Source organism: Cryptococcus neoformans, chromosome 9 (assembly GCF_000149385.1).
Source record: "Cryptococcus neoformans var. neoformans B-3501A chromosome 9, whole genome shotgun sequence".
Taxonomy (NCBI): Eukaryota; Fungi; Basidiomycota; class Tremellomycetes; order Tremellales; family Cryptococcaceae; genus Cryptococcus; species Cryptococcus deneoformans.
Window position 1 is genome coordinate 912,547 of NC_009185.1, and position 12,000 is coordinate 924,546.

Genomic DNA, 12,000 nt, shown 5'->3' on the forward strand with positions numbered 1-12,000 from the left:
AGTAGCTGATTGTGACGATGTGGTGTTCATAATGAAGACCAAACTTTGGTGATCAATTCGGTTAGCCATTATTTCAATTATCTGATGACAGGGATTATTGCTAGAATACGTCGTATTTGTCTGTACATCATCTATGCAGAAGAGATGATGGTGGTCTCTTTCTTTCCTAAGAGGAGATCGGGACACCGAGAAGCGGGGAGCTGGGCGATGTCCGTTGTTTACCTTGCGACGTGGAAGATGTGGATGCTCGGACGCGTTCGATTGACCGCTTCTCGAAATCTGTTCTTCCATCTTTTTCGTTGGCAATCGACTATAAAACGGGATCTCAAAAGATCTGAAACGCATTGATACCCCCCTCTATTGATTAAGAGGAAATTTGGCAAAGCTTTCATTTGATACTCAATCGCATTTGAGCTTTACAAGGCTACGTTGGCTTAGCTTCTGAAGAGCTAGACCAAGGTAACTTCTGTTGAAATGGGAGTCCTCAGGTAAGTTCCATCTGACGCAAGCAGAAATGCTGCGTTAAAAACTGATTATGTCTTCAAGGTTAGCTGTGTGTATCTCGGGTGTATACGCTGCCTTTTTACTGTGGGCCATCGCTCAAGAACGGTGTCAGTCCTTCCTTCTGGATTCCTTTGTCTTCACGCTGATACAGATGCAAAGTATCAAAACCTTTTCCCTCTGTGCACCCTCATCCTCACCAACAGCCCCATTCACCTTCAGACCCTCCACCCGGCGATAAGTTCCCTTCGCCATTATTCCTCAACTTTGCTCAAGCTCTGGCTTCCAGCTTGAGTGCGCTTTGTTACTTGTCGTTCAAAGCTTGGAGAGACGGATGGAAAGGGCGAGGTCTGGGCCAGCTGTTAGGATTGAAAGAAGTGTTCGGTAAAAGCCAAACCGCATTGAATGGTGATGCCAAAGCCAACAAGAAAGAGTCCGAGTTGAACGAAAAGACGAAGGAGGTTGTCGAGAAGGCACCGAAGCCGCCGAAGAAGAGTCTCCTCGCACTCCTCGTGCAGGTTTCGGTCTTCCAGACGATAGCCAGTCCCATTGGATTCCTTGCCTTGAGGCATATCTCATATCCTACAATGGTTTTAGGCAAGGTGATTACTCCTTACTCTTTTGAATGTAGTGTCTAATTCCATCTTTAGTCCTGCAAGCTCATCCCAGTCTTGTTGCTCAACGTCCTTCTCTATCGACGAAAGTTCTCACCTCATAAGTATATCGTCGTAGCACTCGTTACCGTCGGCATTAGTATGTTCATGCTTTTCGCTGAAACATCAAAAAAGAAGAAGGGTGGAAGTGATAGTATGTGGGGACTCGTTTTGTTACTTGTCAAGTGAGTTATCATTACGTGGAGTCGCCGCATCAAGCTCATACCGGAATAGCCTTCTTATCGATGGCCTGACAAACTCGACCCAAGACCAAATCTTCTCATCATATCCTTCATACACCGGCCAGCAGATGATGTTCACAATGGCGCTCACTACTCAAATTATCCTATTACCTCTCCTTGTCCTTCCGCTCCCCACCAACCCAATATCTCTTCTCGCCCATTTACCTCCGCCTTTTGGCTCTTCTGTGCCAACCTCTACTCTCAGCTTCTCCCCTCCTGCGGCATTGGAATCTATCTCTTTCCTTCTTTCCCATCCTTCCGCTCTTGCGCCTCTCTTTGCATACGCCCTTCTTGGTGGCTTGGGTCAGCTCTTCATCTTTGAAACTATCCAGCACTTTGGCTCCCTTACCCTCGTCATGGTCACCGTCACAAGGAAGCTTTTTACCATGCTCCTTAGTGTCGTCGTCTTTGAGCACAGGCTCACAAAAGGTCAATGGTTGGGTGTGGGCGTTGTGTTCGCTGGTATCGGTGTCGAGGCTGGGATGAAAAGGAAGGATGTAATGAAGAAAGCGAAGAAAGACTGACCATATTCTAGAGTGTTACATCATGGCATATGCATCGCATTGTAAGGAACAAAGGTTATCTATTCCTTTCGGCCTGAGTGAGAAGGGTTGTTCGAAGAATCAGTACTAGTTGTTTTGGAGACTGTTACATTAGAAGAAGAAGTTATCTACGAATACCCAGAAGGCAAATCGTGTTAGTGGTCGGTGAACATTACTTCGATGTTAACTCGTACGTCGTGAATAAACCCTTCCACATTTATCCGCCGGTGTTTTCTTCCACTGCTAAGTTGCCTTAGATCTAGAGATAGGAGTTCAAAGTAGTAGGCGCCTGTGTGTGGAGAAAATAAGTATAGTGGTCAAAGAAGAACATACGTAGATCAAGATTATGGATGGCATACAGAAGCCTGAGGCGCGTTGTCACCTGGAACTCACGTGGTCGCGTGGCACAGTCGTCCTTCGTTGTAAATCTACCATTTTGTGTGTTTTCGTCATTCTCACAACGGAACCGTACAACGTCCGCATTTTCGACTGCCAAGCTCAGCAATAAGTTTTCCGCAGCATGTCAGTTCCCACTCAACGCTTCTCGGACATCCGGCGGTCCCGTCCGTCTTACTCTTGTCAAGTCTGCCGCGACCGGAGGGTACGGTGCGATCAGGTCAGAACACTCCTGAAGCTATAGCCGAGCCGCCTCGAGCCCTGCTAATCTTATCTCCAGGCGCGCCCAAAGTGCGGAAACTGTGTCCGCAACCAAGCCCAATGTGTATACCAGTCTAACCTGTCGCAAAAACGCAAAGACCCGATTACGGACGACTCGGCAAACAAGATGCCTCGAAGGAACAAGTCGTCGGGTTCGGAACGCAGCCCATCGCCACTCGAGACAGGAAAGCTCAAACCCGGGTATCTGGTGCTTAATAGTGGGGGCAGATCACGGTATACGGAAAGTACCTTCTGGGCATGTGTGGATGCCGAAGTGAGCAGCCACTTACATGACCCATCGTTTGTCCAGAGTTGACAACTGGCTGCCAGGGCCTCGAGCTTGACCGGATTCTGCGCAACCTCCCGCTTTTCCCGAGGACCGGCGGCCCAGACGACCTGGTTACTCCCCCAGCTTTTTCGAGCAGTCCCGGGGCGGCGACAAGTGTGCCGAACCCGTCCACTGGAACCTCGCCGGATCGCATCAGCTGGGGTCCCGTTCGTCTAGCAAAATTACTTCAACCCCTTCCCCCGAAACTCGTCTGCGACCGCCTCTTTCGAGCGTTTATGGACTGCATTCATCCTCTCATCCCTCTAATGCACATTCCATCGTTCGAATCCGCCTATGACGAGTTTTGGTCTTGGCGTTTAACACGTCCTGCTCAAAACATTTCGTTGAGTATCCTCCACAGGAATCCTAGCTTTCTCCCTCTTTTAATCAGTGTTTTATCTGCTGGGTCCATCACAATTCACGAACCATGGAGCGATCGAGTCGGCCAAAAACTGCGCGGCCTGATGCCAGAAGCCCTTCGAGTAATCGGTTTCCCCTACTATCCCTCGGTGTACTCTCTGATGGCTTACATACTCGCTAACTCGACCCTGATCCGCGAAGAGGACGCCTTTAGCTCTTGCTCATTTGTCGCCGTGGCTCTAAGGGTTGCACAGTCGATGGGTTTCCATCGCGATGGCACCGAATTCGAGCTCGACCCTATATCGACTGAAGAGCGTCGCCGTGTATGGTGGCACCTTATGCATCTCGATACCATGACAAGCATAGCTCAGGGTCTACCTGGCATCATGTCGAGTTCACGCTGCACCACTCAAGTAATCAGCGAGATGAAGGACGAACTTATTGGTAAGATCAAAAGCACCGACTCGCTTGATCGTGAGCTGTGGGTCGAACCAAAGTACGTGCTTGCGGCTGGACGCTATGAAGCTAGCACCCAGTTGCGAACCATTCTAGAGCGACTGCAAGAAGCACCGAATATCACTCTTTCCGACATCGCCCCCTTGGAGATGCAGATTGAGGACCTACGCCGGCGTCAGTCCCGTCGTCTAGAGAGCGTCAATCTACATGCCCATTCAGCATCATTACAGGAAATATTGGATCAGCTCTCGGTCCGTGTCGGGGGGGACGACTTTACTGATCATCGACCTCCGCCGCCCACCACAGCCTCAAAAGCCATTCAACAATGGAATCAAGCACTCTTGCATCTCACGACGGTTAAAGCATACTGTATATTGTATCAGCCCTTCATGTCAGACAAGGTGATTTGGGCAAATCTTCGATCGAGGTTTGCATCCCAGTCAGTCATAGAATGGCCATACACGCTAAAGCATCTTGTAGGGCATTACCACACTTTCAATACTTTTTGGCTCTGTTTTTGGAGATGACTACCAATCCGTCGTACCGGCCATTTCATTGGCTTTATCCAGGCTCATATCAACCGCTACAACCATGCGCTGTCTTGCTTTCTGATCTGTCAGCACATCCCCACTCGTCCGACAAAATGCTCAGCATGCAGCTCATCGATAGAGTATTCTCGTTACTGGGACCTGCTGGCAGGCTAGTCAGCCCTGGGTCGTATCAGTCTTTGCCCTCGTTAACGGGTGCAAAACAAGTATGGACTGTCCTCGAAAAATTGCGTGCAAAAGTGTGGCACGACCTGGGATACGACCATACGCTGTTCTGGGCAGAGGATGAAAAGGGTGATGATGGGTTGGCCCATCGAGGCTCCATGGACTTTTGGCTGACCGGCAATCTGGCTGGGCATTCTGCAGACAGAAGTGATACCGCAACCAGTTCCTACCCACCCCCTATGCCGCAAAATGGCGAAGCTATTGCCGACTCTACGACCCATCCTACCAGGTAAGAGTGACATTTGATCGCACAATATCCCGCTCATCAAGCCACAGTTACGCCGAATCTGGTGCTACGTCTACCTCGTCTATTCCGCTCCCAGTCGCAGCTCTTAACGAGCAAGATTGGCAAAACGATATGGATGCCTTATCCTGGATACCTTGGGGGACATCAAATGATCCCCCTTTCCAGTCTATCCAGAATTCTCTTACGACCAGGCAAGTGTGCCCTCTCTGATTGAATGAAATCTTCGCTTATCTATCCGTCTTATGTAGCAACTACATGCCGGAATCAACCGATAGCGGTGAAGCAGAGATAGCCCCTGGGCAAATGATTGTTCCGCCAGGTAACGAAACTGATCTTTTCGGACTTTACCCGCCCACAGAGAGTCAGTTGTCATCAACCCGCTATCAGGGACAGAATTTCTTTTAGTCAGGATACGCATGTATTGCAGCCTGCCTTCATTTCTTAGTCCGTTTGAAAACCTTCACATTGGCAATAAAATCGACATTCGTTGAAAGGGTATGAGCGCACGAACGAAACATACGTAACCATGCCATCCGAAAACACGTGTTGATTCGCATCGGCAGCATCTTTTTAATGGAGAGTGCGGTGCACAAATGAAATAATCACAAAGACACAAATTTCCGAGCGCACTGATTGCTTCATAACGGTGACATCGCAATATTCATTTCAAATATGTATCATTGTCAGGCTTCTCACATGGCTTTTACCTTGTCAAATGTTTTTCCCTTTACTTTCCTTTGTTGAGCTCAGCCAAACGGTCTTCGATGGACTTGGCCAAATCAACATTCACCTTGGCGAAGATTTCTGTAATCAGGTTAACATCTCGTGCCGCAAAACACTCTCCGTTGACCACTTACCGACAGCTCCTTTCTGCACCGACGGGATAGCCTTGCTTAGATGACACGAGACATTGGTGATCAAGTCCTCTTGGTCGCCAGCTTTGCCAAGAACCTCCCAGAACATGCGAGCTTGGACGTAATCCTCATCCGTTACCTCGGATGTGTACGCCGCAACTCGACCGACCCATTCATTGTGTTTCTCGTTGCCCCCAGTGGAATGGCCTTTTGCGCCCAATTGACCCTTGAAGTTGACTTCCTTGAGAGAAGATCGCACATAATTGGGATCACCTCCGTAATTGGTCATGTAGCGCATCGCACCGTCACGCTGGTAGGGCGCATAAACCTCACTGACGGGCCGATTGCACGGAAGTTGCTGGTAGTTGACACCGAGGCGGTATCGAGCGGCATCGGGGTAGGCAAACATCCTAGCTTGCAGCACTTATTGGAGTCAGCGGATACAGTACTTTAAACAAAGGACTCAGCCCACTTGGATCTCCGGAGGGCGCAACGCCCGGCACCATTGTCGATGGCGAAAAGGCAGCCTGCTCAATGTCTGAGAAGTAGTTTTCGGGCTATTCGTCAGAAAAAGATTGATTAGTCTATGAACCAGACAACATCCCAGATAACACTCACGTTACGGTTTAGGGTCAATTTACCAAGTGGTCTGAGGGGGAAGTCTTTGTGGGGCCAAACCTTGGTCATATCGAAGATATTCCAGCGGTAGTTTTCAGCCTCTTCGGGCTTCATGACTTGAGCATACAACGTCCAAGTAGGGTAGTCGCCCCGCTCGATAGCATCCCACATATCGGTCGTGTGGAAATCGGGTGCTTCGCCGGCAGTGCGTACGCCTTCGGCCTGCGTCATGCCCTTGACACCTTGATTGGATTTGAAGTGGAGTTTGACATAAACAAAAGAGCCGTCCTAAAGAAAGAGTCAATGATTCGCTAGTTTTGAAAAAATGAGGCACAAACCGATTTGGTGAGCTTGTAAGTGTGACCACTGTAGGAGTTGATTTGCCTTAGTGAATACGGCAGCCCTCGATTGCTAAAATACATCATGATGGCATGAGTTCCCTCGGGGTTGTTGTTGTGAAAGCTAAACTGTAAGTATGGTCACCATGTCGTGGATGTAAAACGAAACGCACTCCCAGAACTGCATAATAATCAGCTGGGGCAACAAACGTGGAAGTTCAACCACTCACCATAGAAGAGTCGGCGGTATGCTTTGCGGGATGACGCTTGTGAGATCGGTTAACAGAGGGGAATTTGATTGGGTCTCGGATGAAGAACACCGGCTAGAGAACTTCAGCACCCATACAACCAGCACATGGAGAACGGAGTCGGCCACATACAATGCTGTTGAAGACAAAGTCTTGGTTGCCCTCTTCAGTGAAGATCTTCATCGACCAGCCCCTCACATCCCGAACAGTCTCGGCTGTGCCAGCCTCCGGTCCCACAGTGGAGATACGCATAAGAACCTTGGACTTTTTGCCAATCCCATTGAGGAAAGCAGCCGAAGTGATGTCGGAATTGTCGTGAGTTACTTCAAATTCGCCCCATGCACCAACGGCAGAAGCATGCACGGTACGCTCGGGAATGCGCTCCCTACTGAAGTGGGCCAGAGTCTCGATGAGCTGGGTGTCCTGCATCAACATCAGGCCCTTAACGGGGCAACTGCCCAGACGCTGGGCGGTCGTAGCATCCGCGATAGGGCATCCTACACTGGTCAGCAACCATAGCGTTTTGGCTGGAATGATCCGACGGACCTTCGGACAGGGTGTACGTCGGTGTTTTCTCAGTCATGATTGATTGCTGATTTCGTCAAATCGCCAAATGTGTGATTCAATAAAGTTCTGAAAGGAGAATATGTACCCAGGTTTAATATAGACCGTTTCCATCCCATCTCGCACCGCTGTCTTGATAAAGGGGCATTATCATTGGCTCGAAGAAATATCTTAGGCCCTTCCTTGACGTCAATGGGCTTGCGTTGTTAAGACGAGAGTGATTATCAGCTGCAAAATTGCATTGAACCGCTCCACACCCCTTATCGCATCATATTGGCTCGAAGAAATATCACAGGACCTTTTTTTACGTGAACGGACGTACGCTAAGGCGAGCGTGTGCTCAGCCACAAAACTGAATTGAACCCGCTCCAGACCTCTTATCGCCCGGGCTTACCAACTTTCGAGCGAGAGATATCGCAATCTCGCACGAGACGCGAGAGTCGTCCCCACGCGAGTTATTTTCGACACGAGCAGTGCAGATTTCTGGGCTATATCTTTGCTCTCCTAGCCCGGTGGATATGCTGCATTTAAGGGAAGATCGAGCGAGAGTATGGAAAATCGTTTGTAGATCGCTTCTTGTCCCAAGCTGCACTTCGTGATGTCAAGAGAGCTAGGAGATGACCGTATTAGAACTGGGATGCCTTGCCGGTGGATCTGCATTGGCCGAAGGAATATCACAAGACCTTTTTTTCGTCAATGAGCGAGAAATAAGACGAGGGTGTTTCCGCCACAAAACTGAGTTGAACCGCTCCAGACCCCTTACAGCACGGACATGCTGCGTTTCAGCGAGAGTATGTAAGAACGTTTGTGGGAACGCTTCTCTTCCCAAGTTCCACCCCGTAATGTCAAGTGAACTAGGAGATGGGTGTATTACAACTGGGATGGCCGGTCGATGGATCTGCATTGGCTCGAGGGAATATCACAGGATCTTCTTTTACATGAACGGACGTACGCTAAGACGAGGGTGTACTCAGCCACAAAACTGAACTGATCCGCTCCAGACCCCTTACCCGCCCGGGCTTCCAAGTTTCGAGCGAGAGATATCGTAATCTTGCACGAGACGCGTGGGTTGTCCCTTCGCGAGTTATTTTCGACACGAGCGGTGCACATTTCTGGGTTATCTGTTGCTCCGTTAGCCCAATGGGCATGGCGCATCCGAGCGAAGATTGCGAAGGTCGAGATAGAGTATGCAAGGACGTTTTTAGAACGCTTTTCGTCCCAAGTTCTGCCTGCTGACGTCAAGTGAACTAGAAGATGGTCGTATTAAAGCTGGGATGCCAGGTCGATGGATTTCCCATTCCCCCCACAGTCTTTGCACTTATACACTATTATTCATCAGCAATATGGTTCACGCTGCTACTCATCCCAAAGATGCTCCCAAAAACTTTGATTTCATCGTTCTTGGAGGTGGTGCCGGTGGTTGTACCGTTGCCGGCCGTCTTGCCGAGAACCCAAACGTGTCTGTACTTCTTGTCGAGGCCGGTGTGAAGTGAGTTTTCCCTTTCGTCCTAGCATTAGCATCCAGACTTACAGTAACCAGCAACCCTTCCGAGATCACCGACATCACCACCCCGGCGAAGGCCATGGGTCTGCGAAACTCTCAGTACGACTGGAAGTACAAGACGACCATGATAGACCGACCAGACTATACTCGTATCGAGAAGCCTAACACCCGTGGAAAGGTGTTGGGCGGCAGTACTGCGCTCAACTATTATACCTGGGTTCGAGGTTCGGCCGCAACCTTCAACGACTGGGAGGAGTTTGGTGGTTCCACTTGGAACTGGGAAAACACCAAGGAATACTTCAACAAGTCGACCACTTACCACGACGACCTTGGTCTCTTCCCTGACGACATTAAAAGCATCGGCAACAAGGGTGGTCCCGTCGACATTTCTCACTCTGATTTGGTCCCCGAGCTGAAGCCTTGGCGTGATGCCCTCGAAAGAGCGTGGGTGAGCAAGGGTCATGAGTTGACCGTGGACGTCTACAATGGTGTCCAGAAGGGTCTCTTCAAGTGTGTCAACTCGATCTACAAGGGTGTCCGATCTACTGCGGCTGCGTTCCTTGAGGGCAAGCCCAACATCACCTTGGCCTCTTCGACCATCTCCAAGAAGATTATTTTTGAGGGCAAGACTGCCGTCGGTGTCACCGTTATTGGGCCCGACGACCGCGAGTACGATTTCTACGCCAACCGTGAGGTTATCGTTGCTCAGGGTGTTTACGAATCCGCCAAGATCCTCATGCTGTCCGGTATCGGTATCAAGTCCGACCTCGAGGCTCTCAGCATCCAATGCGTTGTTGACTCAAAGCATGTCGGCCAGAACCTTCAGGACCACCCTATCCTGTCCCATGTCTTCAAGATTAAGGACGGTTTTGGCCTCGATAATCACCTCCTTCGCGCGGGTGCGGAGCACGATGGTGCCATTTCGTCCTACAGGAAGAATCACAATGGACCCCTCAGTTCGGGTCTACTGGAGCTCGTCGCCTTCCCTCGTATTGACAATCGTCTGGAGAACCACAAGCAGTATCGCGATTATAAGGCGCAGAACGGTGGCAAGGACCCTTTCGGTCCCGACGGCCAGCCGCACTTTGAGATCGACTTTGTCGTAAGCCTGCCTTTGCGTATACACAGCGATTCGCGGAACGAAAGCTGACCCCAACGTGACAGCCGATGTTCGCCGATGCCTTCCAATGGCACTTCCCCACTCCGCCCACTGGTGATTACATGACCGTCATTGTTGACTTGATGCGTCCCATCTCGCAAAACGGTGTGGTAAAACTCACCTCGACCGACCCCTTCGAGCAGCCTTACATCAACCTCAACTTCTTCTCGCACGACCTTGACCTCATCGCCCTTCGGGAAGGTGTCCGCTTTGTTGACGATATTCTCATAAACGGCGAGGGCATGAAGGACATTGTTGAGGGCGACTACCCCTGGCCGATGCCCCGAAATTCAGACGAGGGCATGATCCGACAGATCCTGGAAAGGTCGCAGACCGGTTTCCATCCCTGCGGAACTGCTCGTATCAGCAAGGACATCGACCACGGTGTCGTCAGCCCCGAGCTCTCGGTCCACGGCGTCAAGAACCTCCGTGTTGCTGACGCCTCAGTCTTCCCTCTTATCCCCGATTGCCGTATCCAGAACGTTGTGTACATGGTCGGTGAGAAGGCTGCTGATTTCATCAAGGCCGCGCACCCGGACCTTTACAAAGAGGCAAAGTAAATGTTGCGTGATGTCGAAAGGACGATCATTGCGAAGCTGTAGAATACGGAAGATGTAGACTCGGTTAGGTATGGAATTTGAAATGGGACTTGTTAGAAGGATGCAAATCGTGACTGTTTAACTGTCCGCGACTCCTGATGCCCAGCAGCGTGAGAAATGCCGATGAGCTTATTATAATTATGTAGTCCTAATCAGGTTTTATTCTTTCTCAACCTGGAACACATTTGCCTCCCGCATCTAAGTCTACCTCCGACTTTCATCTCTACCTTGCCTTCTCGATTAGCACACATCGACCTTCTCTCCGACGCTTCTGACTCTGAACATGAACTCCCTCTGCCCCTTCAATCCATCCCTTGACTTCCCGGCGGCAAAGCGGTCCATCCCGCATTGTTAGAAAAAGAGTCTAGCAGGAACGCCTGATGGGCGTGAGAGATGGATCGATAGCCGCCCCGTTTGAGGTTGATGGGTCTCCAGGGCATTTGGCAGATGATCCGTGCGAGGCTATTCGGGGAGCTAGCAGAGGCACCGTGCAAAGTGCTGGAGGGCAATAAGGTACGCCCGAAGAGCTAGGGTCGGAAGAGCATCATCAAAATGATGGTGTGAAAGATGAGGAGTGCGCCCCGATGCCGAAAACAGTATCCGTATCACCGCCTATTGATCGTCCTTCCCCTTTCAGCGCTTTCGAGCTCTTCCCATCTCCCTCGCCATCCTTTCGTCTCCAATGACACCACAACCTCGTGGCACCAAGCCTTATTCCATCTCGAGTCCCTTCTTTGGCTAATCAATGTTACAAGTATTATTAATAGCCTTCCTCGTTCACCTTCAGATCGTCCACCCGGCGATTAGTTCCCTTCGCCATTATTCCTCAACTTTGCTCAAGCTCTGGCTTCCAGCTTGAATGCGCTTCTGTCGTTCAAAGCTTGGAGAGACGGATGGAAAGGGCGAGGTCTGGGCCAGCTGTTAGGATTGAAAGAAGTGTTCGGTAAAAGCCAAACCGCATTGAATGGTGATGCCAAAGCCAACAAGAAAGAGTCCGAGTTGAACGAAAAGTTGAAGGAGGTTGCCGAGAAGGCATCGAAGCCGCCGAAGAAGAGTCTCCTCGCACTCCTCGTGCAGGTTTCAGTCTTCCAGACGATAGCCAGCCCTATTGGATTCCTTGCCTTGAGGCATATCTCATATCCTACAATGGTTTTGGGCAAGGTGAGACCTTCACCTTCCTCAAATGCACCGTCTATTTTGGGTCTTTAGTCCTGCAGGCTCATCCATTCTTGTTGCTCAACGTCCTCCTTTATCGACGAAAGTTCTCACCTCATATACTTGTCTTGGTGATTGTCAAGTGAGTTAACATTACTCATAACATATACATCGCATTGTAAGGAACAAAGGTTATCGTCTA

General features: G+C 50.1%; 5 protein-coding genes across 5 annotated transcripts; 4 read left to right on the plus strand and 1 right to left on the minus strand.

Moving 5' to 3' along the window:
• Positions 1-474: 474 nt before the first annotated feature.
• Positions 475-1,920, plus strand: CNBI3010 (hypothetical protein; the record flags this gene model as incomplete). Its single annotated transcript, XM_768269.1, has 5 exons — positions 475-488; positions 547-611; positions 664-1,103; positions 1,152-1,339; positions 1,389-1,920. The coding sequence occupies 5 exons, from the start codon at positions 475-477 to the stop codon at positions 1,918-1,920; spliced, it is 1,239 nt and encodes a 412-aa protein (XP_773362.1).
• Positions 1,921-2,458: 538 nt separating this feature from the next.
• Positions 2,459-5,034, plus strand: CNBI3020 (hypothetical protein; the record flags this gene model as incomplete). The annotated part of the gene is made up of 6 exons (XM_768270.1): positions 2,459-2,554; positions 2,615-2,869; positions 2,926-4,178; positions 4,220-4,741; positions 4,783-4,954; positions 5,008-5,034. 6 exons carry the CDS (start codon positions 2,459-2,461, stop codon positions 5,032-5,034), a joined length of 2,325 nt encoding a protein of 774 aa, XP_773363.1.
• A 452-nt stretch (positions 5,035-5,486) lies between these two features.
• Positions 5,487-7,400, minus strand: CNBI3030 (hypothetical protein; the record flags this gene model as incomplete). Its single annotated transcript, XM_768271.1, has 9 exons — positions 5,487-5,563; positions 5,617-6,036; positions 6,086-6,170; positions 6,232-6,519; positions 6,570-6,693; positions 6,743-6,750; positions 6,800-6,892; positions 6,950-7,314; positions 7,364-7,400. The coding sequence occupies 9 exons, from the start codon at positions 7,398-7,400 to the stop codon at positions 5,487-5,489; spliced, it is 1,497 nt and encodes a 498-aa protein (XP_773364.1).
• Positions 7,401-8,724: 1,324 nt separating this feature from the next.
• Positions 8,725-10,604, plus strand: CNBI3040 (hypothetical protein; the record flags this gene model as incomplete). The annotated part of the gene is made up of 3 exons (XM_768272.1): positions 8,725-8,870; positions 8,922-9,987; positions 10,050-10,604. 3 exons carry the CDS (start codon positions 8,725-8,727, stop codon positions 10,602-10,604), a joined length of 1,767 nt encoding a protein of 588 aa, XP_773365.1.
• An 898-nt stretch (positions 10,605-11,502) lies between these two features.
• Positions 11,503-11,852, plus strand: CNBI3050 (hypothetical protein; the record flags this gene model as incomplete). The annotated part of the gene is made up of 2 exons (XM_768273.1): positions 11,503-11,563; positions 11,623-11,852. The coding sequence occupies 2 exons, from the start codon at positions 11,503-11,505 to the stop codon at positions 11,850-11,852; spliced, it is 291 nt and encodes a 96-aa protein (XP_773366.1).
• Between the last annotated feature and the right edge of the window lie 148 nt (positions 11,853-12,000).